This window comes from Taeniopygia guttata, chromosome 37 (genome assembly GCF_048771995.1).
Source record: "Taeniopygia guttata chromosome 37, bTaeGut7.mat, whole genome shotgun sequence".
In the NCBI taxonomy this organism is placed as follows: Eukaryota; Metazoa; Chordata; class Aves; order Passeriformes; family Estrildidae; genus Taeniopygia; species Taeniopygia guttata.
Window position 1 is genome coordinate 4,514,538 of NC_133062.1, and position 23,922 is coordinate 4,538,459.

A 23,922-nucleotide genomic window follows, 5' to 3' on the forward strand; every position below is an offset into this window, starting at 1 on the left:
CTTCTCCCAGCCCAGCAGGGCTGGGGCACTGCCTGCAGCCAGCCCGGGCACAGCACAGAGGCACAGAGAGCTTCAATCAGTCAGGGCTGGGAAGGGCTGAGAAGTGCCTGGGGCAGAATCACTGCCAGCCCTTGGCACAGGAACCTCTGGCTGCAGGACAATGCAGCTGCAGCTCCTGGAGTGATCTCCTAAAGCTGGAACATCCCAATGCCCACAGACCCTGTGAGTGCATTCTCTGCTCATCTCCTGTGCAGAGCAGCCAGGGGTGCCCAGGGCTGTCCTGCAGAGCAGGGTCCTGCAGCCCAGGGCGCTGTGCTGGGCCAGGGACTCTGCTGCCTGCCAGGGACAGCTCTCAGCCGGCCCTGGAGCTGCTCCCAGCGCTGGCCAGGAGCTGTGGGGGGAAGGAGCCACCCTGAGCAGGGCAGGTGCTGCTGCTGAGAGGGGCTGGGTGGGGCAGGGCTGCTCCCAGCTCCAGACCAGCCTGGGCACAGCTCCGGAGGGCAATTCCCAAAGAAGGTAAGCCTGGGATTGCTGTAAAGGTCAGGAGATTTCCTGAGAGTTTTTTCAATTTTCTCCTTGGGGAAGGATGGGAAAGTTGGGGTTGTGACAAAAAGATTTTTGCTTTTCATATATTTTTCATATATTTGTAGTTCTGTAAATTACTATTATATACTTATAAAACTGTAATCCTTACCTAACTGTATTAAATTCTCAACTCTATTAAACTACGATTATATACTTAATATAATGATAATCCTTAATTAAATCAAGTACGTTTCCTTGCCTTTCTCTTAGATTTTAGAACAATAAGCTGACTGTCTAAATACATTACTTTAATACTATATAGTATTATTATCAGGAAGATGACCTACAAGAAGAACATTTTGGGTTCTGAATGTGAGCAGTGATAACAAAAACTGGGGCAAAGAAGTGCTTGAATCTACTCCAATAGGTTGAGCCAGAGATGTGTAACTGGGGCAACTGAATCTTCTCTTGGATGTTCCTGTTAAATATCCTAATTAATCAACATTAATGAATTGCTGAAATCAAGGTTTGATTGTTCTTCATCCCCACTGGGACACCTGGAAGCTTCAAATAAAGGTCTGGTTTTCACTTTACTGTTCTAAGACTCTTGCAAGGGTTTTTTTCTCATTTGATTATAAGCAACAGGGGGATGAGAGAAGCAGAACAGGATTTGCAATCCCAAAATCACAGAACATTCTGAGTTGAAAGGGACACACAGGATCATCAAGGAATGTTTGAACATTTACAGAGACTCCAGAACTGTGACTTTGGGTGGTCAGTCTCTCTGCTGGGAGCCTCCCAAAGGGCCTTCAGCCACTCCTCAGCCCTGGACAGCAGCAGCATCACCTCTGCAGGGCCCAGCAGGGCTCTCCTGAGCTGCCCTTGCCCAGCTGCACACAGAGCCTGCCCCAGCCAGGGCCCTGCACACAGGCAGGTTTCTGTAGGGCCGGGCCGAGGGCACACAGGGTGGGATGGGCTCTGTGAGCGCTGGCAGGGACAAGGCACCTCTCAGGAGGGAATGTCCAGGCCCAGGGAGATGCTCAGGGAAGGAGAGGGGGCTGAGCAGAGCAGTGCTGGGGGAACAAGCCCTCACCTTCCCTCAGCCACAGGGAATCCTTTGCCTCTCACATCTCTCAGTGGCAAACTCTGAGTGCAGCAGGAATGCTGGGGATTTCTGACCTCAGAGAGTCAGGAATGATGTGTGGGTAGGAAAACAATTCCTAAAACCAGCTTCTGGTCTTTCCCTTACAAGTATGAGTGCAGATGGTACCAACCCTTTCTGCAGTAGGATTGATTCCCCTGACAAATCCTGAATATCCAGCCTTGTCCCTCTGCCACAGGGCCACAAACCCAGGGAAGCAGGGCAGGGATGGCTCCTCGAGATCCTCCATAAACAGGCCTGGCTGCTCCTGGCACACTCAGCCAGCACAGCTGGAGCTCAGGCAGGGACCTGGGTGAAGGTTTTCCCAGAGCAGGAACAAGGGTGGGTGAGTCCCAGCAGGACAGGCTGCAGGGAATGGCCCAGCTTTGGCTCCAAGCAGCCTCTCCTGACTTGTCCCTGTCCTTTCTCCATGAACAGGTGTCCATGTGCAGCCACAGCAAATGTCCAACAGCAGCTCCATCAGCCACTTCCTCCTGCTGGCACTGGCAGACACGCGGCAGCTGCAGCTCCTGCACTTCTGCCTCTTCCTGGGATCTCCCTGGCTGCCCTCCTGGGCAACGGCCTCATCATCAGCACCGTAGCCTGCGGCCACCACCTGCACACACCCATGTTCTTCTTCCTGCTCAACCTGGCCCTCAGCGACCTGGGCTCCATCTGCACCGCTGTTCCCAAAGCCCTGCACAATTCCCTCTGGGACACCAGGAACATCTCCTACACAGGATGTGCGATCCAAAATCTTTTTTTTGTTTTTTGCGCTACTACAGAGTTTTGCCTCCTGACCATCATGTGCTACGACCGCTACGTGTCCATCTGCAAACCCCTGCACTACGGGACCCTCCTGGGCAGCAGAGCTTGTGCCCACATGGCAGCAGCTGCCTGGGCCAGTGCCTTTCTCAATGCTCTCATGCACACAGCCAATACATTTTCCCTGCCCCTGTGCCATGGCAATGCCCTGGGCCAGTTCTTCTGTGAAATCCCCCATATCCTCAAGATCTCCTGCTCCAAATCCCACCTCAGGGAACTTGGGCTCACTGCTGTTAGTGTGTGTTTGGTATTTGGTTGTTTTGTGTTCATTGTTTTCTCCTATGTGCAGATCTTCAGGGCTGTGCTGAGGATCCCCTCTGAGCAGGGACGGCACAAAGCCTTTTCCACCTGCCTCCCTCACCTGGCCGTGGTCTCTGTTTATCAGCACTGGTGTATTTACCTACCTAAAGCCCCCCTCAATGTCCTCCCCATCCCTGGATCTGGCCCTGTCAGTTCTGTACTCGGTCGTGTCTCCAGCCCTGAACCCCCTCATCTACAGCCTGAGGAACCAGGAGCTCAAGGCTGCAGTGTGGAGACTGATGACTGGGTGCTTTCAGGAACATTAAACTGCTGGCCAATTTCTGTAAATCACTTGTAATAAAAGTCATCTTTGATATTTCTTGTTGGTTTCATTTTGGAGGTTCTTTTTCTTTCTTTTACATTTTAATTTTTTCCACATTAGAAAGAAATGTCATTGTGCCATTTATCCTTTTGTTTCTCTTCACCTTCCCTGTGCCCACAGACTGTGTCCATGAGGGGCTGCACTCTCGGTGGCTTTCAAGGAACTAAAGGATCTCCCAGCAGTTTCCTGCAGAGATGCACTTTTGCTGCCTTCTCTGGAGCTGCAGCAGCAATGTCTGTGTGCAGAGCTGGGGGCAGATCAGTGCTGGCACAGCAGTTCTGGTCCTGCTGGCCACACCATTCCTGCTCCAGGCCAGGAGCCATTGGCCTTCTTGGCCACCTGGGCACACTGCTGGCTCATGTCCAGCCTGCTGTTCATCAGTCCCTGCAGGTCCCTTTCTGCCTGGCTGCTGTCCAGCCACTCTGTCCCCAGCCTGTAGCGCTGCAGGGGTTGTTGTGACCAAAGTGCAGGACCCGGCACTTGGACTTGTTAAAACTCACCTTGTTGGGTTTGGGCCCTGGATCCAGCCTGTCCTGGTCCCTGTGCAGAGCCCTCCTACCCTCCAGCAGATCAACACCCATATCCAGCTCGGTGTCATCTGCAAAGATATCCTTGGTTCCAAGGGGCCCCTCAGTGTCACAATGTCCTTTTGGTTACACCAGGCCCTGCACTCTAACACTGGACTCCTTGGTTTCATGGGACCCCAAAATGTGACAATGGACTCCTTGGTTCCATGGGGCTTCACAGTGTCACAATGTTCTCATTGGTGCCGCAGTTTCACAGTGGCCCCTTGGTTCCATGGGGCCCCAGGGTGTCACAAAGGCCCCATGGTCACATGAGGTCCCACACTGTCACAATGCTCTCTGTGGCTCCACAAGTCCCCTCAGTGTCACAATGGACTCCTTGTTTCCACGAGCCCACACAGTGTCACAACGGCGTTCCAGATTCCTGGAGGCCCCAGAGTGTCACAGTGGCCCCTTGGTTACACGAGGCCCTGCAGTGTCACAATGTCCCCTTGGTTCCATGAGGCCCCACAGTGTCAGAACGGCCCCTTGGTTCCACTGGGCCCTGGACTCTCCCAATGCTCTCCTTGGTTTCGCAGTGTCACAATGGTGAAACCCCTCGGTTACACGAGGCCCTGCAGTGTCACAATGGCCTCTGTGGTTCCACCAGGACCCAGTGTCACGGGGACTCCCTGGTTCCATTGGGCCCCAGAGCACCACAATGGAGCCCTGGTTCTATGGGGCTGCACAGTGTCACCATGGTCCTCTTAGTTCCACCAGGCCCTGCAGGGTCACAATGGCCCCAGAGTGTCCCAATCATCACAGAATGACAGAATCAACTAGGCCGGAAAAGACCTTTGGGATCATCAAGTCCAACCAATGCCCTAATACCGCCTTGTCACCCAGACCATGCCACTGAATGCCACTGGAGAGGGACAGTGACTCTGCCACCTCCCCCCTGGCCTGCCCATTCCAATGCCCACTCACCCTTTCTGTGAAGAACTTCTTCCTCTTGTCCAGCCTAAACCTCCCCTGGTGCAGCTGAAGGCTGTGTCTTCTTGTGCTCCCCTCCAGCAGATCCACACTCACACCCAGCTTGGTGTCACCTGCAAATTTGGGGATGGTGGGCTCGATCCCCTCCCCCAGATCATCGGTGAAGATGTTAAACAGGGCTGGGCCCAACACAGATCCCTGGGGACAGCACCAGGGACTGGACACCAGCTGGGTGCAGCACCATCCCCACCCCTCTCTGGGCCCAGCCTCCAGCCAGCTCTTCCATCTCCCAGCCAGGAGGGAACCTGCCCAAGCTGTGGGCTGCAGCTTTTCCAGGGAATGCTGTCACAGACAGTGTCCAAGGCTTTGCTGAAGTCCAGATGGACACATCCACAGCCTTTCCCACATCCACAGGTGGGTCACCTGGTTATAAAAGGAGATCAGGTTGCTCAGGCAGGACCAGCCCCTCTTAAATCCACGCTGGCTGGCTCTGACCCCTCGGCCATCCTGTGGGTGCCCTGTGGTGGCACTCAAGGTGATCTGTTCCATAACCTTGCCGGGCACCGAGGTCAGGCTGACAGGCCTGGAGTTCCCCAGATCCTCCTTCCAGCCCTTCTTGGGGATGGGCTCACACTGGCACCTCCAGTGCTCTGGGACCTCCCTGGTGAGCCAGGACTGATGGTAAATGATGGGGAGCAGCTTGGGGAGCTCATCCACCAGCTCCCTCATCCCCCTAGGATGGATCCCATCCCATCCCATCCACCTGTGAGCATCTGAGTGGCTCAGCAGGTCACCAGCTGCTTCCTCCTGAATTACAGGGGAGCTGTTCTGCTCCCTGTGCCCATCTACCAGCTCAGGAGAACTTTTGGCCTGAGGACAACCTGTCCTAATATTGAAAATTGATACAAACAAGCTGTTAAGTAGCTTGGCCTTTTCCTTATCTTTAGTTACTATATTCTCCACTGCATCCAATAAAGAGTAGAGGTTCTCCTTATCCCACGTTTTGCTATTAATTTATTTATAGAAATATTTTCTGTTATTTTTCACAGAAGTGGCCAGGTTAAGCGTTAATTGCATTTTCACCTCTCAACTTCTCTTTCTGAATGACCTAACAACATCTATAAAGACTTCCTGAGTTGCCCGTCCTTTTTTCCCCTGAGTTCCCACAAAAGCTCTATGGTTGACCAGGTCAGTCATTTTCCTCACCACCTCATCTTTTGCCACACTGGGACAGGCTGCTCCTTCCCCTGTAGGATTACTTTCTTGTAATGTGTTCATCCTCCGTGGACCCCTTTGTTTTTAAGGGCTGTTTCCCTTTAAAAAATCAGTACCTGATTCAGTACTCCCCCAAATCTGCATTCTAAATAGGCCACAGGCTGCCCTTCCTCATTCCAGTGTTCAAGTTTTGTTGCTGCCCCTCCTTCTTTCACATATCATTGAAAACTTGATTATTTCATGGTCCCTGTGCCCCAGGCAGCCTCCGACCCCCACATCTGCCACCAGCCCTTCTCTGTTTGTGAGCAGCAGGAGACAGAGCTTTCCTTGGGAGTGGAGTGTTACCAAAAATTCGGTAAAACAGAAAACTCCTTAACACCAGTGCAGCATTAAGAAGCAGCATTCTTTATTCATCTGGATGCACGGGGGATCGCTCCTCCCAAAGCCGAGCATGCTGAGTGCAGGAAAGTTTCTGTTCATATTCTGTATTTTGCACATGTATTCATTGATAGTCCTGGACGAAACATACATCTGATAATCATTTCCCCAGAATTAAAACACATTTCCCCTCTCCTTTACCCATGTGTTCTTCTGTCCTGGGGGTCTCTCTGGTGGTCCCTGGTGGTCGTGGACCCCAATGTTCCCGTGGGCCTGGCTGAGCTGGCAGGACACTGAGGCTGGTGAACTTCCAGTTCCCCTTCTCCCACAATGGGCATTGTGTGGTTTCCATGGGCCTGGGGTTTTGGAGAACAAACTCCAAGTGTTGCTCACCTCAGGGAGAAAATTTATCATCTGGTAACATGAGGTCACAGAGTGGGCTATGACATCACAGAGTGGGTTATGTGAGGTCATCGAGCAGCTACGGCATCAAAGACTGTCTCTGTGACATCGCAGAGTTGGCTGTGACATCAGAGACCTGCTGTGTGACATTACAGAATGGGCTGTGACATCAGAGAGGGGCTGTGTGACATCCCAGGAGGGCTCTGTGAGGTCACTGGGTTGGTCACTCTGCCCCAGCTCCCCCTCACAGTTTCTCCCAACAAGTCCAATGCTGTTCATGCCCAGCAGGGTCCCTGTCCCCCGGTATCCCCCCGGTCCCCCTGGAGCCACAGCCTCCACCAAAGGATGTTCCACAGGATCCACCCCAGAGCCTGACATGGGGAAAAGGAGCCAGGGCTGTGTGACCAGGACATCAAGGACATGGATTATCCAGGTCCCTGTGGCCTGGGTTGGGTTCCCCAGGGCAGGAAAGATGTCTGGCAGCTGGAGCAGGGTTAGGGAAGGGCCTCCAAGGTGGGGCTGGAGCCCTTGGGCTGTGAGCAGAGGTTGAGGGAGCTGGGCTTGTCCAGCCTGGAGCAGGGAATGCTGAGGGGCTCCTCATCCCAGCCTGGCAGTGCCAGCGAGGAGGGGATGGAGAACACAGAGCCAGGCTCTTCACCGGGGGGCCTGGTGGGAGACAAAACCCAAAAGCAGCCTGACCCTCTTCTCTACCCACCACTGACAGTCTGCAAACTGGGAATTGTTTGAGCTGCTTTACCCCCACTCCAGGATGAGCATCCTGATACAAAAATTTATTTCAGTTTATATCCATGACAGAACCATGTTTTTAGAAGTAAATTTTAATTTGGAAATCATTTGGGGATGGTGGACTCATTAGACACTGCTGGGACGTTGCACATAGCTCAGGGAAGAGCATGGTTATTATTAAATTGTGTCCTGTCCAACCATGGTCTGTTGGCCATGAAGAGAAACTTTCTGTGCCTCTGAGTCTCACCAGTTCGTGACCCCCAAAGGACACAAACCTGATGAGTTGTGGTTCCCACTCCAGTGGTGGCACTTGGATCTCCCTCCATCTCCAGAGCAGAGCTCCCTTGTCCCAGAAAGTCCCTGGCAATGTAGGGATGAAGGAAACAAGACAGGCTGTGGGGATCAGGGCCAGGGCACAGCCAGGGATTTGGGGTGGTTGTGAGCCCAGGGCAGGACCCGGCCCTTGGCCTTGATGAACCTCATCCCATTGTCCTTGGCCCATGGCTCCAGCCTGTCCAGATCCCTCTGCAGAGCTTCCTGCCCTCCAGCACAGCCACACTCCCACCCAGCCTGGGCTCACCTAGAACTGACTGAGGGCGCCCTCAATGGCCTCGTCCAGATCAGCAATAAAGAGATTTTACTGACCTGGCCCCAGTGCTGAGCCCTGGGGACACCCCTGGATGTGACTCCATTCCTCAGCTGGTCTGGGTGCCAGGGCTTGGATGAGGGAAATGGTGGGGAGGGGTGGGGACAAAGTGTGATTGATTGTCAGCCATGAAGGGTCTTGATTTTCATCTCTGTTCAGAATGCATTTGAAGGTGCTGGAGATCAATATCAGTTGGACATTGCTGATATCAATCCATAAATAGGAAAAACAGGAAAAGAAAACAGGACAAAACACTTATCTCTGCATTGTTTTCAATACAGTATATTCACTTTGAATATACTTTGAAATCTATCTAATTAACCACAGAAGTATTGAAAACTTCAATTATTCCCATGGACTTTTGTTGTTTGGGCATTTAAAGCAAATGTTTATGAGTCTTTTTCACTGAATTCCTGAAGTGAAGAGCTCAAGAAAGAAAGGGCCTCTGGAGTAGGAAAATTCATCAGCAACCCCCAAGTGGCTGAGGATCCATGCCCATCAGAGCAGCAATGAGCAGAAATGGGCACCGCTTTGTGGCTGCCCCAGCTCTGGGATGGGCCCTGGGCCTGGAGCAGGAGTAGCTCTGCAGGGCCCCAAGGCCGGGGCTCTTGTGCTGGCCTGGGCAGATGGGATGGCAGGAGGGGCTGCAGAGCTCTCAGCACCTCAGCCAGAGGGGAGCAGGGCAGCCAGGGAGCTCCTTTGGCCTTGGCCAAGCCCCTTCCCCCATGGTGGGGCTGAGTCCTGGCTGAGCTGCAGCTGCTGCTGTGCCCTTGGCAGGGGCTGAGGCCGTGGGGCAGTGCCCAGAGCAGCCGGGCCTGAGCAGAGCTGTGGGGCCAGAGGCGGCTGGGCTGTGCTGGGGAGAGGCCCTTGGTGCTGCCCAGAGCTCAGGGCAGCTGGCAGAGCTTGCAGGGAGCTGGGCTGGGCTGGGAGAGCCTGGCACAGAAACCATCAGTGTCCATCTCAGCCTGGCGGAGTGTGCAGGGGCAGGACTCAGCCCAGGCCTTGTGGGGCAGGGCCAGCACCTGGGCAAGGCATTGAAAACAGGCAAGAGCCCGAGAGAGGAGGCTGCTCTGTGCCCTTGGGGGCATGGACAGAGCAGGGAGGGGCCCCAGGACATTTGTCAGCGCCAACCTCTGTCTGTGCCAGCCCTTGGCAGCCCTGGCTGCTGAGCTGGGGCTGGCAGCAAGGCCGGGCACAGACAAGGAATTGCTGAGCATGGCCTGCACTGGCCAGGGCTGACTGTGCCAAAGGCAGAGCTCAGCTGCCCTTGGGGGCTGCAGGAACACTCAGGAGCCCAAAGAGCCTCCATGGCTGTGCTGGAGACCAAGGCTGGAGCAGGGAAATGCAGGGCTGCTGCGCCATGGGGAGGGCATGGAATTCCAGCACACACCTCAGCTCTCTGATGGTCCTGGCACCGTGCTGGGCCCTGTTCCAGACTGGAGCAGAGCAGATGTTGATGGCACAGGAGCCCTGCGGGGCTGGCAGGGACCTGCAGCTTGCAAGGTGTTCTGCTCTCCCTCAGCTCCTCTCTGAGAGATCCAAGCCCAGCTCGGCACCTCAGGGCACAAGTGGCACTGCCTGTTCATGGGCACACAGCTGATGTCTGCCCTGAAAGGGGCGCAGGTTTTAATATGTGTACATTTCATATTATACAGGGACATTTTTATTATCTGGGTCACTTACACTACTTTTAAGAAAGACCAATGTTTTCCCTCTAGGAACAGGAATTTCTTGGAAGTGTATTGATGGGAGAAGAAGAAATATTGATCTTTCCATCCTCTTGAGTCACCAATATTCTGTTTATTGCATCATCTCCCTCTTCCTTCAGGTGTTTCTAGCTCTCCTGTTTAAATGGCCATGTCTAAGGAAATCTGTTCACTAGACCAGCTCAATCTATGTCCTTCCTGTTGCTCCCAGATTTCCTCCTCTAGGTGCTCTCTCATCATTCAAGGTCCTCTCAACTGACTGGCTTCATGCTTTGAGCTTCACAGAGTTGTGCAGTCTTTCTGAAGTTCAAATAAATATCACATTATTCAACACCTTACTTACATTTATATCTATCACAGAATTACCTTTTATGTCTTTGTCTAAAACTGCTCCTGTGCAAAAATTCCTTGGGGATAGGGGACATGTCAGATGCTGCTGGGACATCACAGAGAGTTGAGGGAAGAGCTGTGATTGTTTTTAAACTGTTCAAATGTTCAACTTGTGTTTGTTGGCAAGAAACCTCTCTGTGCCTTTGAGTGTCACCAGTCCTTGAGCCCAAAGGACACAAACCTGATGAGTTGTGGTACCCACTGCAGGGGCACTTGGACCTTGGCTCTGCACAGGAGAGCTCTACATCCACTTTCCCTCTTTTCCTCCCTCTGGCCATGGAGGCAGCTCCTGACTTCAGCCTGTGACTCGTGTGTGCAAAGAGCAAATCTGGGCAGAATCAGGGCAGGGAGGGTTTGGGGGACCTTGGGATCTGTGCTGGGCACAGAAGGTGTTTTCCATTGCTCTGAGACTGTCTGCTGTGCAAAGTGGATTTAATAGCCAGCAGAGGAATGACTTTTGCATTTGATGGAGCTGTGCCTTCCCTTGCCTTTGTTGGCTGGCAATAAATGAACATCCCTCTGTGTCTGGGGCAGCTCCTTCTCCAAGGAAAGCAGGTGGGAGTTGGAGCCAAGGAGCTGAAACCCGCAGGTGCAGCCTGGGCTGGAGGGAGCTCAGATTTGCACAAGGCTGCTCTGAGTGCCAGGGCTTGGATGGGGGAAATGGTGGGGTGGGGGTAGGGACAGAGTCTGATGGATTGTCAGCCACAAAGGGTCTTGATTTTCATATATATTCCAATTGCATGAGGAGGCACTTGGATTCAGTGTCAATTGGAGATTTCACACATCAATATATTAGGAGTAAAAAAAACTAAACAGGACCTGAAGAAATCTTTCTCACTGTCCTTTTAAATATACTGTAATCAACCACAAGAGACTTGAAAACTTAAATGATTCCCAGGGCTTGGCTTGTTAAGGTATTCTGAATGTTAATGAGCCCTGGGGCACTGAATTCCTGAACTGGAGAGCTGAAGGCTGCACAAGCCTCTGGAGCAGTAAAATTCAGCAGCAGCCTCCAAGTTGCTGAGAATGTCAGCAGCCCCCACTGAGGCCATCCCTGCCCAGAGACCCTGGGGGAATGGGCAGACAAGGAGAGCGTCCCTGGGGCTGGGACAGCAGAACTCAGAGGCACCAGTGGCTCCAGCTGGGAAATGGAGTGTGGGATGGGGCTGTGAAAGCCCTGCCTGGGCTGTGCCAAGCAGGACACACAAGCCCTGACCCCCATCCCGCAAACAACTCTCTCAAGGAGACATTTATGAGGAATTACAATTATTTGTGTCCTCTGAATTGGATGCACTGGAGAAATACCAACAAGAGATTCTCAGGAGCTCAAAACAATAAAACAGCCTTTCTGGCAACATAGAAGATAAGAGAAACTTTGGGAAAAGGTTTAATAGGTCATTAAATCAACAAAAACCATTTCTCAAAGCATTAATCCTTGGATGTAGGGAGTTTTGGAGGTGGAATCCCAGTTTTGGCCATGACAGGATGAATGATTTTTTCCTATAGGAAAGAGAAGTGCAAGTCCAAGTGTCCTGGAAGAAGATGAGAGGTGGGCACCCTTAGGCCAAGCCAGCCAGACCTGACTCTCCTGATACCTTTCATCTAAGGGCGATCCTTGGACACAGGGCATTTTGGAGGTGGAATCTCAATTTTGTCTGTGGGTTCCTGGATAGGAAGAATTATTTACATTAGGAAGAAAAGAACAGAGCCCCAGTGTTTCAGAGGCACATGAATGCCAGCCCTCAGGAAGCCAAGGCCAGCCAGACTTGTCAGTCCTGGCAGCTTCTGTCTGGGAGCTATCCTTGGATATAGGGAATTCTGGAGGCAGATCCTCAGTTTTGGCCATGGGTGCCTGGTGGAGGTGGATGGTTTTTTTCTCATAGGAAAGAAAAGCACACGGTCCCAGCGTTTCAAAGGCAGATGAGAGGTGACCCTTGGGTGGTCAAGGCAGCCAGAGCTGTTCCTCCTGGCAGATTTCATCTGGAAACAATCCTTTTACATAAGGAAATTTGGAGAAGAAATCCCAGTTTTGGCCATAGGCCCCTGGAGGAGAAGGACAGTTCTCTCCCACAGGAAGGAAACCCCAGAGTCCCAGTGCTTCAGGGGCAGATGAGAAGCAGCCCTCAACATGCCAGGGTCAGCCAGACCTGTCAGGTGGTCCCCAGGAGGCCCAGCCAGCCAGACCTGTTCCATGTTCCCTTGGTTCCATGGGACCCCACAGTGTCACAATGGTCTCCTTGGCTCCATGAGGCCCTGGAGTGTCACAATGTTCCCCTTGATTCTGCAGTGTCACAATGGCCCCGTGCTTCCATGAGCCATTGCAATGTCACAATGGCTTTGTGGTTCCACAAAGCCCTGATGTGTCACAATGGCCCCTGGGCTCCGTGTGCCCTCGCTGTGTCACAGCGGCTCCTCTGTGACACTGCAGCTGCACAAGGTCACCATGGACCCTTGGTTCCTTGGGGTCTCTGAGTTTCACATTGGTCTCCTTGATTCCATGAGGCAGCACAGTGTCACAATGGCCCCTTGGTTCCATGAGGTTCCGTAGTGCCACCATGGTGTCCTTGGACCCACTTTGTCACAACTGACCCACGGTTCCATGAGGTTCTGCAGTGTCACTGTAGCAGTCAGAGGCCCTGCAAGGCCTCCCTGGCGGTCACTCACCTAAGATAAGAAATGCCTAAGTCACAGTGACTGGACCAAAGAAGACCCTCTTCTGCATTCAGACCCTTCTTATCTCTCTGTAAGGCTATTAGTGTATTCTCCTCAAACCTGGGAATTGGACAATTTCTGACACACCAGTAGCCTATATAAACACCCATTTCTATCCAGTTTGGCAGAAGAACTGTCACTGCATCCCTTCAGAGGAGCTGGCAATAAAGGACATCTCTGTGGAACCACATACAGCCTTTTCCTCTCTCTATCCCTGTGTGTCTGCAAGGATTTGCAAGCACAGAACGAAATCACCAAGAGCTGAACTCACAGAGCTGAAATCACTCCAGAGGTGCTCGCTAAGTTGCTCGTGGCTGGGAGCTGAGCTGAGGGACCCAGACAGGCTGAGACTAATAGCGCAGCACTATCCAGGACACCTGCAGCAGCGGCGGCCGGGGTTGGATGGACCCCTGGGACCCCAGGTTTCATAACGTGGCAGTGGCCGCCGGAACGAATGGAGCACTGGCATCCTGGCACCCCTGAGAGCAGCATTCTTCGTGTATTGTTACTGCCTTGGACGGCTATGGCCCCTTGAAGGTAACTCCTCCTTTATAGAAGTTTTCTGAAGAGGCGTTCAATGAATTTGCATATCACTATCCTCAGGAGTTGGACGGCAGACCACCCACCCAGCAGTTCCTTGACCCACATTTGGCTGAAGAAGTGTAAGTTTAAAACAGCCTTTTTATGCACTTTTATCTTGGGTTCTTTTTTGGTTTTGTTTTTTTTTTTTTTTTCCTTTTTACTGCTGGGGGTATGGAAGAGAACGAAACTGAAATGGGATCAAAATTTAGTAAATTAAAACGATACCAGAACGAAAGAGACTTATATTTACAAATCCTAGAAATCCTATCTGCTAACAGTTTTTCTTTCTCTAAAGGCAATCTTTCAAAAACTGACTTAAATTATAGAATAGATTATCTCCCAGTTTCCAGATACTAACACACACACTATTGGTTTAGAGTCATTTTGGGACACAGTAGGAACAAGAATATATGCTTTTCAAACTAATGAAAACTTTTCTGTAACTACGTTTCTACCTCTAGTTCACTCAATTACCAAAGCAGTCGAAAAGACAAATTCTCTGCAGCTTCCTTCTGCTGAGGAAATTCCACCCTTATCTTTCTCAACAGACACTGTCCCTTCAAATGCTAATTTGCCAGATAACATTCCTCTCTCAGTCCCTGGGACGGGGAACACAGACATTGTACCACCCCACCCACCCGCGGGGTCCGTGGAGCCCACCCATCCCTCGCTCCCCCTCGGACGCGGCAAGCGCGGATTCCGCACTTGTGAGCTCAGAGAGAAATCACCGAGAACTGAACACACAGAGCTGAAATCACTCCAGAGGTGCTCACTAAGTTGCCTGTGGCTGGGAGCTGAGCCGAGGGACCCAGACAGGCTGAGCCTGACAGCGCAGCGCTATCCGGACACCCACGGCAGCGGCAGCCCGGGGGTCAGATGGACCCCTGGGACCCCAGGCAGCATTAACCTGGAGTGACTGGGATCACAGAGGAACCATAAAGGAAGTTACTGCAATAATACTGGGACTGTCTGGGAGTGACTGGAATCATACTGGGAGTGACTGGAATCATACTGGGTGACTTGGAGTGACTGGGACCTTACTGGGGGCAAATGGTACTGTAATGAGAGTGACTGGGTTCATACTGGGATCATACTGGGAAGGACTGGAACCATACTGGGAGTGCCTGGAACTATTATAGGGATGAATGGGAACACCTGGGAACATGCTGGGATCATGCTGGGATCACACTGGGAGTGACCAGGATGATACTGGGATCACACTGAGTGTAACTGGAAGTGACTGGGACCATACTGGGGGTGACTGGGAGCCACAGGGCCCATGCTGGGAGTGGCCTGGGGGGAGCTGGGGGAACTGGCCCAGCTGGGGCTCAGGGTTGTTCTCCCCCAGGGCTGCCCCAGGTCCTGCTGCCACACCTGGCATCACAGAGCCAAGGGACAGGGCACAGCTGAGGGACAGGGCACAGCTGAGGGACAGGGCACAGCCAGGGAACACGGCCTGGCCAAGGGACACTGAGCCCCAGCACTTTGGGCTGTTGCCCTTGGGCTCCCAGCACAGGCCCAGGGGCAGAATCCCCTCCAGAAACTGCTGTTTGCTTTCAGCTCTGCTCTGGAACATTCCCCAGGAGCCCCTGCAGTGGCTGCAGCCCAGCCGGGTGCCCGGGGCCACCAAAGCTGCTCCGGCAGTGCCCTCCTGCCCTGGGCAGGGCACGGAACACCCAAGGAAAGGCTCGTGCTGGGCTCAGGGCAGGGACAGGGCACTCCCCTGGTGCTGCCACGGGCACAGCAGAGCCGGCCTGGGCAAAGGATTGGGATGGATGTCCCATGGAATCCCAGCAGGGATTACTTCTCATTGCACTGCTCTCATTGGATTGGTTATCAATTCCAATCATTTCCACATGGAATTCCCATGGCAGTGGGTTAGGGAGGAGATCCATCCATGGAATTCTCACTTGACTGGGATGAGAGTGAGATCTGGCCATGGAAATTCCATGGCAATTCCTGCATTCCCAAGTCCCCCATTCCTGAATCCCCCATTCCCATAGGAATTGCCCTTCCCCTCCTACACCCACCTTTGTGCTCCAGAGCCTCCCAACCATATCTGATGTATTTTGGGGGCCCTTCCACATAGGTGTGTCCCAGGTAATGCTTCATCTGCTCCACCATGATCCCTCTGGATTCCCAGCACCTCTGGGATATCCGGATGGCAGTGATGGACACTGCAAAGCTCCTGGATCCCAGCAGGAAGGAGATGAAATCCCAGCCCTCGTAGCCGTACTGGTGGGATCCATGGACTCTCTGTTGGACAGGAGGTCACAGCTGGAAACCCCCTGCACTGTGTGGAGACCTGGGAACAAGGAGAGAACAGACCCATGGAGTCGTGTCCCAGCCCCAGGGAGCCCCTTGGAGCTCCCTGGATTCCCATCCCAGCCCCACAGATCCCCCCCATCGCCAGAGATCCCATCCCAGCCCCTCAGAGTCCTCCATTCCCACAGATCCCAGCCCAGCCCCCGGCTCCCCCCACTCCCCCTGCTCTGGTTGTACCGGCCCCGTCTCCAGGTCACTGTCAGCCACGGGCCGGTTCCTGTCCTTGAGCAGGGTCTGGCTGTCCCAATATCCCAGCTCTGGTTATCCCAATATCCCAGCTCTGGTTATCCCAATATCCCAGCTCTGGTTATCCCAGTATCCTGGCCCTGGCTATCCCAGTGTCCCTGCTCTGGCCATCCCAATATCCCAGCTCTGGGTATCCCAATGTCCCAGCTCTGGCTATCCCAGTATCCCAGCTCTCTCTGTCCCAATATCCCAGCTCTGGCTATCCCAATATCCCAGCTCAGCTCCCACCCCCATCCCCGGTGTCTGTGGCTCCATCCGGCCCCGCTCGCTGCCGCAGCGTTCGCAGAGGGTCCCGTCCACGTCCCCCACAATCAAGGACTGGGGGACCCCCGGGCCGGGCTCTGACAGCGCCACTTCCAGGAACTGCAGGGAGTGGAGAACTGGGGGAACACAGAGATTTTGGGTAGCTGAGGGGGCTGAGAATGTGGGGATCCAGGGGGGGCCACAGGCCAAGGAAAGGGGGACATGAAGAGCAGGCAGAGCTGGGAAGGAGGTTCAGGGGCTGAGAGCCAAGGAAAGGGGGTGCAGGGACTGGGAGAGCTGGGATGGGGTGTCCAGGGAATCCTGTGCCCAGGAAAGGGGATGCCAGGGCTCCTGAACATGAGGAAAGGAGGAGCTGGGAGCTGGAAAAGGCAGGAATGGGGGCCCAGGGGTCCCAGGTCAGGGAAAAGGGTGGGACTGGGGGTTGGGAGAGGTGTGGGATGGGAACATGTTGAGTTGGTGCCGGATAAGGGGGTGCAGGGGGGTCTCAGTGCCGGGCAAAGGGGTAAAAGGGTGTCTTGGTTCTCAGGAATGGGGGTGCAGGGGGGTCTCAGGGTCACGGAAATGGGGGGGCAGGGATGGAGAGGTAGAAGGGAGTTCCAGGGGTCCTTGAGCCCAGGAAAGGGGAGTCCAGGGTTTCCCAAAAAGGGGTACCAGGGTGGGAACACCCGGGGTGTTTGGGAAGGGGGAGTTCAGAGGGTCTCTGGTTTTGCACAAAGGTGGGGCTGGGGGCTGGGAAAGGCAGCAATGGGGGTCCAAGGTGTTCCAAGGCGTTCCAGGATCAGGCACACGGGAAATCTAGAGGCTGGGAGCAGGGAAAAGGGGAGCAGAGGGCCCTGATGTCCGGAAATGGGGGATTCAGGGGGGTCCCTGTGCAGGATAAGGGGAGCAGGGGGGGTCCCGGTGCCGGCAATGGCGATTCAGGGTCCCGGTGCCGGGGTCCCACTCCCCCCTCGCCCGCCAGGAGCGCCCCCAGCCCCCGCGCTGGAGCCACCGCGCTGCTCCTCCTCACTCCCAGTATGATCCCAGTATGATCCCAGTAGGATCAGTCACCCAGGAGCTGCTCCCAGTATGATCCCAGTACAGCCCAGTCACTCCTGGCATCCCCCCACCCCTCTCTGCGTTCCGACCTGTCCCGGCTCCATCCCCGCCCCTCCCGCGGCTGCGGGGAGGAGGAGGAGGAGGGAGGAAGAGGCGGAGCGGCAGCGGGAGCAGCAGGAGGAGCGGGGAGGATGAACCGCGGGGCTCCGGCTCTGTCTGAACTCGCAGCACCCCGGGAGCGTCGCCCCCATCCCGCAGGTGCCCGGGCAGGGGGAGCTGGCCCCAAATATCCCGGGGCTCCCTGGGTTTGGGGTTTTTGGGGGGATGTTTGGAGCTGGCGGGGCTCCAAGGCCGAGCCGCAGCTGCCCTCGGGGGGACATCGGGGGTCCCCGGGAGGTGTTTTTGGGGGGTCCCGGTGCAGGTGGCGGCAGAGCCCCGGCGGGGCCGGGGGGATGCGGGTCCCCCCGCGGTGCGGGTTGGGCTTCCCGGCCGGGCCCTCCGAGCTCTGCCGGGGCCGCGTGGGGACCGCGCGGGAGCGGCGGGAGCGGCGGGGGGACCCCGGATTTGGGGAGCCCCGGGAGAGCCGCGGCTTCCCTGGGCGGGAGCGCAGAGAGAGGAGAGCCCCAGGAGCCCCAGCGGGGACCCCGAGAGGGGGGACCCCTGGCAGTGCCGGCACCCGGCAATGGGGGTGCTGGGGCTGGAGGGGCGGCATGGCCGGGAAAGGGGTTTGGGGGTACCGGGGCCGCCAGGGGCTGCTCCCAGCAGGTGCCCAGTTCCTACCCCTGTGTGCTTCCAGTTTCCTGGGCACTCCCAGGATGAGCCCAGTCAGTCCCAGTATCACCCTGGTCACTTCCCCTCACTCCCTGCAGGATCCCTGTTTCTCCCAGTATGAGCCCAGTCACTCTCAGTCATTCCCCATTATGACGCTATTTGCCCCCAGCAAGTCCCAGTTGCTCCCACTTTTCTCCAGTGTGTTCCCACTTCTCCCAGTTGCTCCTAGTATAGTCCCAGTCACTCCCAGTATGATCCCAATATGAGTCCAGTATGATCCCAGTCTCCCCCAGCAGGGCCCCAGTCACTCACACTTGCCCCCAGCATGGTCCCAGTTGCCCCCAGCACATTCCCAGTGGCTCCCAGTGTGGTCCCAGTCACCACCTGCATGTTCTTAGGTACTCCCAGTACATCCCAGTTGCCTGGAACATTCCCAGAGTCTTTGCCAGGCACTCCCAGTTACCTCAGCATGGTTCAGCTGCCCCCAGTTTTATCCCAGTCACTGCCAGTACATCCCAGTTGTCACCTGCATGACTCCTGTCATTCCCAGTTGCTCCCAGTTGCTCTCAGTGTGTGTGCATTTGGCTCCCAGCATGGGCCTGGCAGCTCCCAGCAACCCCCAGTCAGGGTCCCTTGGCACCCACTGTAATCCCAGTATGATCCCAGTCACTCCCAGTATGATGCCAGTGCCCACCAGTGTGATCCCAGCTGCTCCCTGTCAATGCCAACATGACCCCAGTAACCACCAGTGTGATCCCTATGACTCCCAGTCTCTCCCAGTATATCCCAGTCACTCCCAGCATGCTCCCAGTCCCTCCCACTTCCTCCCAGTTACTTTCAGCATGATTCCAGTTGTTCACAGCCACTCCCAGTCAATCCCAGTGTGATTCCAGTCACCCTCCATGGACCTGGCTCCTCCCAGTCTCACCCAGCATGGACCCGGCTGCTCCCACTGTGATCCCAGTATGATCCCAGTTGCTGCCAGAATAGTTGCAGTTGTTCCCAGTTCCTCCCAGTATGATCCCAGGTGTCCCTAGAATAGTCCCAGTCCCACTCAGCATGGTCCCACTCACTCCCAGCTGTCCCCAGCATGGTCCCAGCTGTTCCCAGTGTGGTTCCAGTCCCCCCAGTATGGTCACAGACACTCCCAGTGTATTCCAGTTGGCCCAGTAAGGTTCTGGTGACCTCAGAATGATCGCAGTCTTTCCCAGTTACTCCCAGTTGCCTCCAGCATGATCCCAGTTTCTGGCAGTTGCCCAAAGTGTGGTCCCAGTCGCTCCCAGTATGAACCCAGTTTCCCCATTTGTGGTCAGCACAGTTCCAGTACCTTCCAGTTGGTCCCAGTTGCTTCCAATGTGTCCAGATTTTCCTCCCAACATGGGCCCAGTAGCTCCCAGTGACCCCCAGCCAGGATCCATTCACACCTGCTGGAATCCCAGTGGCTCCCAGGATGGTCCCAGCTGCACCCAGTCCCCCCCAGTATGGTTCCAGTCACTCCCAGTATGATTCCAGCCCTGCCCAGAATGACTCCCTGTCACTCCCAGGGTGGGCCCAGTTGCTCCCAGTCACCTCCAGCATGGTTCCAGTCCCAGCCAGCACACTTCCAGTCATTCCCAGTATGATGCCAGCCAGTTCCAGTAGGATCCTAGTATGAATCCAGCATGGGCACAGCTGCTCCCATTATCATCCACTGTGGTTCCAGTTGTTCCCATTTACCCCCACTGTGGTTTCAGTCTCTCCCAGTGTATCCCAGTTGCTCCCACCATGTTCCCAGTCACTCCAGTTGTCCTCAATTGCTTCCAGCCTGATCCCAGTTGCTCCAAGTAAGATCCAGTAGGATCCCAGTTGCCCCCAGCATGCTTTCAGTTGCTTCCTGTTCTCCCCAGTGTGATCCCAGTTGCCCCCAGTTGTCCCTTGTATCAACCCCATCACTCCCCATATGATCCCAGTTGCTCCCAGCATGGTCCCAGTCATGCCCAGTTGTCCCCGGTGTAGACCCACTCACTTCCACTCGCTTTCAGTTCTCCCCAGCATGGTCCCTGTTGTTCCCAGTGTGTTCCCAGTCACCCCAGTAAGGTTACAGACATCCCCAGTAAATCCCAGTTGCCTTCAGCATCTCTGTGGTCATTCCCAGACACTCCCAGTGATCCCAGTAAGGTGCTTGTTATCCCAGTATGATCTCAGTCATGCCCAGTATGTCCCAGTTGTCTCCAGCCTGCATCCAGTCATTCCCAATTCCTCCAGTTTGCTTGCTCCCAGTTGCTCCCAGTTGTTCTCAGTTGCTCCCAGTAGCCCAAAGTGGGATCCCAGTTGCTTCCTTTCAACACCAGTATGAGCCCAGTAACCTCCAGTATGATCCTTGTCACATGCCAGCACTCCCAGTATGGTCCCAGTGTAATCCCAGTAACTTCCAATCACTCGCAGTATGGTCCCAATTGCCTCCAGCTACATCAACCCAGTCAATCCCAGTATGATGCCATTTGCTCCCATAGTGCTCCAAGTTGCTCCCAGTCACCCCCAGTACAGGGATGCTGTGCATGGTGTGTTCCCAGTCACTCTCAGACACTCCCAGTATTAGTCCAGTCCCTCCCAGTATGATCCAGAGATGATGCCAGTGTGCTCCCAGTCAGAGCCAATATGAACCAGTTGTGCTCCACATGGTTCCAGTTGCCCCTTTCACCCTCACTGTCCCTCCCAGTCTCTCACAGTGTCCCCCGTTCCTTCCAGCATATTCCCACTCACTCCCAGTTCCTTCCAGCGCAATCCCATTTGCTCACAACCGCTCCCAGTCAGCCTCAGTGTCGTGGCACTCAGTGCCAGTATGATCCCAGTCACCTCCAGCATGATCCCAGTATAAGCCCAGTCGTTTCCAGTCATCCCCAGCAGGCACCCAGTGACTCCCAGTTCCTCCCAGTTGCTCCTAGCATGATCCCAGTTGCTCACAGCTGCTCCCAGTCACCCTCATCATGCTCCCAGTCACTCCCAGTATATCCCATTTGCCCCCAGCATGGTCTCAGTTGGCCCCTGTAGGCTCCTACTCTGTGTCAGTATGATCCCAGTACGATCCTAGTCTCCCTCGGTGTGACTGCAGTCTGCCCTGGCATGGGCCCAGCTGCTCCCAGTATGATTCCAGTACAATCCCAGCACAAACCAGTCCTTCCCAGTGCTGGCACTCCTGGCATCCCCGAGCCCTCTCTGCGTTCCCCCGTCCTGATCTCCTGAGAGGAGCCCCAAGGGCCGGCAGTGCCCAGGCAGGGTCCCCAGGCAGCCCCAGTTTGGATGTGCAGCCCCCAGTTTCCCCAGTTTGCCTCTCCTTTGGCCCGGGCCGGGTTCCCCCCTGGAACAGCGGCTGGGAGCAGCCGAGAGCCCCGCGCTGCCCATCCCGACCTGTCCCGGCTCCATCCCCGCTCCTGCCGTGGGCTGCCGGGGCTGCGGGAACGGGAACCGAGGGTGTTGCTGCTCCTGGGGGAGGAGGAGGAGGGAGGGAAGGGCAGGGATGAAGGAGGAGCGGGAGGTGGGGATGGGGAGGAGGAGGAGGAGAGGGGATGGAAGGGAAGGGATAAAGGAGGACAGGCAGGAGGGGACGGAACACAGGAGGAGGAGGAGGAGCGATGGAAGATGAGGGATGAGGGAGCAGAAGGCGGTGGGGTTAGAGAGCAGGAGGAGGGGAAAGAAGGGCAGGGGGAGAAGGGCAGGGATGGAGGAGGAGCGGGAGGTGGGCTTAGGGAGGAGGAGGAGGAGGGCAGGGATGGAAGAGGAGGGGCGGCAGGAAGAGGAAGAGGAGGTTTAAAGGCGTATCGAGCAGAGGAGAGAGAAGCGCGTGGTCAGCCCTGCCTGAATTCGCAGCCCCCACCTGTGGGATCATCGCCCCCCATCCCGCAGGTGAGCAGGGAGGGGGAGCTCGGGCCAGATCTCCTGGGGGGTGCCTGGGTTGGGTTTTTTGGGGAGATGTTTGGAGAAGGAAGAACTGTGAAGCTGAGCGGAAAAGTCCCCTTGGGGGGACTCCTTGGAGCCCCGGCAGCCCAGAGCAGGGAAGAAGGGGAGAAGGGAGCCCGGGAGCCCAAACAGCCCCGCACCCCTGAATGGGAAGAGCCAAGAGGGGGGAGCTTTTGGGATTGCTGGGACTCCCGGCAGCCTGGGGAGGGCGGGCAGCGAGGAGAAGGGGGATCCCCAATCCAAGCGTGACCCCAGCAGCTGGGACAGGGGGGAGCCCCGAACAGCAAAGGGGAGGGAGCAGGGACGGGGAACTCCTGGGAGGCTTTTTCAGGGCTGGATCTCGGTGTTTGGGAGTTTTTTATGGAGCCCAGGTGGCCAGGGACTTCTAGGGATGGACTGGGACAGAGGGAGATTCAAACTCAACGTGCTCATCCCTTGTTTTCCCCAAACCAGGATTTCCCATTCCCAGCCCCTGGGAGGCTGAGAGGAAGAGGAAGAGCCTCTCCTTGTCCTTCCTCCCCCAGAGCAGGAGCTGAGGATGGAGAGCAGGGAGGACAAATCCCCGCAACAGAACCTGGTGGAAGAGGCCGTTTTGAGCTGCTCCACAGCGCAGGAACCCGACGGGGAGGAAAAGCCCCGGAGATCCCGCACGAGGAGGGGCTGCAAACGCAGATCGCGGGGATCTGAGGGGGAAAGACCCACCCTGGGCCAGGGAGGCGACCGGAGATCGAGCCAGAGCTCAGAGCTGGATGTCCCTGAGCAGCTCCATGATGGGGAGAAGCCCCACAAGTGCTCAGAGTGTGGGAAGAGCTTCAGGTGGAGCTCTGACCTGATCGTGCACCAGAGGACCCACACTGGGGAGAAACCCTATGAGTGTGGGGAGTGTGGGAAGAGCTTCAGCCGGAGCTCTGACCTGATCGTGCACCAGAGGATCCACACTGGGGAGAGGCCCTACGAGTGTGGGGAGTGTGGGAAGAGCTTCAGCCGGAGCTCCAGCCTGATCAAGCACCAGAGGATCCACACTGGGGAGAGGCCCTATGAGTGTTCCAAGTGTGGGAGGAGGTTTCAGACCGGCTCCTGTCTCCTCCGGCACTATCCGGTTCACACGGAGGAGAGGCCCTTCTACTGCCCTGACTGCGGGAAGGGATTCAGGGACAACTCAAAACTCATCCAGCATCGCCGCATCCACACTGGGGAGAGGCCCTACGAGTGTTCCAAGTGTGGGAAGAGGTTTCAGACCAGCTCCAATCTCCTCCAGCACTATCGGATTCACACAGAGGAGAGGCCCTTCTGCTGCCCCGACTGCGGGAAGGGATTCAGGGACAACTCCATCCTCATCCGTCATCGCCGCATCCACACTGGGGAGAGGCCCTACGAGTGTCCCCGGTGTGGGAAGAGATTCTCACAGAGCTCTATCTTGACCCGACACCAACGGAGGCACCGGTAAGGGAAGCCCTGCGAGTGCCCCAAGTGCGAGAAGAGCTAAACTCCATCCCCCACTGGAGGACCCACATTAGGCATAGCCCTGGTGACCCACATTCCCTGTGATCCATGTTGGGAACACACCTGGCTGCTTCTCCTTTCGTGTTGACCTTTATTTTTTTCTCTTCTCAATCTCTCTGCGCTCCAAAAGCCAAGAGGGATTGATCTTTCACCTCAAAACCACTCACATCCCATGGAAAACAAATGAATTTTAACCCACAGAGACTTAATCCCACCTCAAATTGCTTGTTCCCACCTCAAAAAAAACCTCAATCCCATGCCAAACTCACTCAATTCCACAGCTGCCAGGGTGAGATGGGTTTGGGAGGAGACTGGGAGAAGTGGGATCCCAATTTGGAACGGTGGGATGGGGATTGTGTGGGGCTGGGTGGCTGGGATGTATTTGATAGCAAATAAAACTTTCAGACTTAGTGATTTCTTTGCCGTTCATCTCCAGTCCGTGGCAGTTCTGT

The 23,922-nt window shown here is 55.3% G+C and overlaps 1 protein-coding gene across 1 annotated transcript; it reads left to right on the forward strand.

Moving 5' to 3' along the window:
- The first annotated feature begins 22,498 nt into the window (after positions 1-22,498).
- Positions 22,499-23,884, forward strand: LOC140681579 (uncharacterized). The gene has a single exon (XM_072921512.1). The coding sequence runs from the start codon at positions 22,506-22,508 to the stop codon at positions 23,412-23,414; it is 909 nt and encodes a 302-aa protein (XP_072777613.1). The 5' UTR covers positions 22,499-22,505; the 3' UTR covers positions 23,415-23,884.
- Positions 23,885-23,922: the final 38 nt, after the last annotated feature.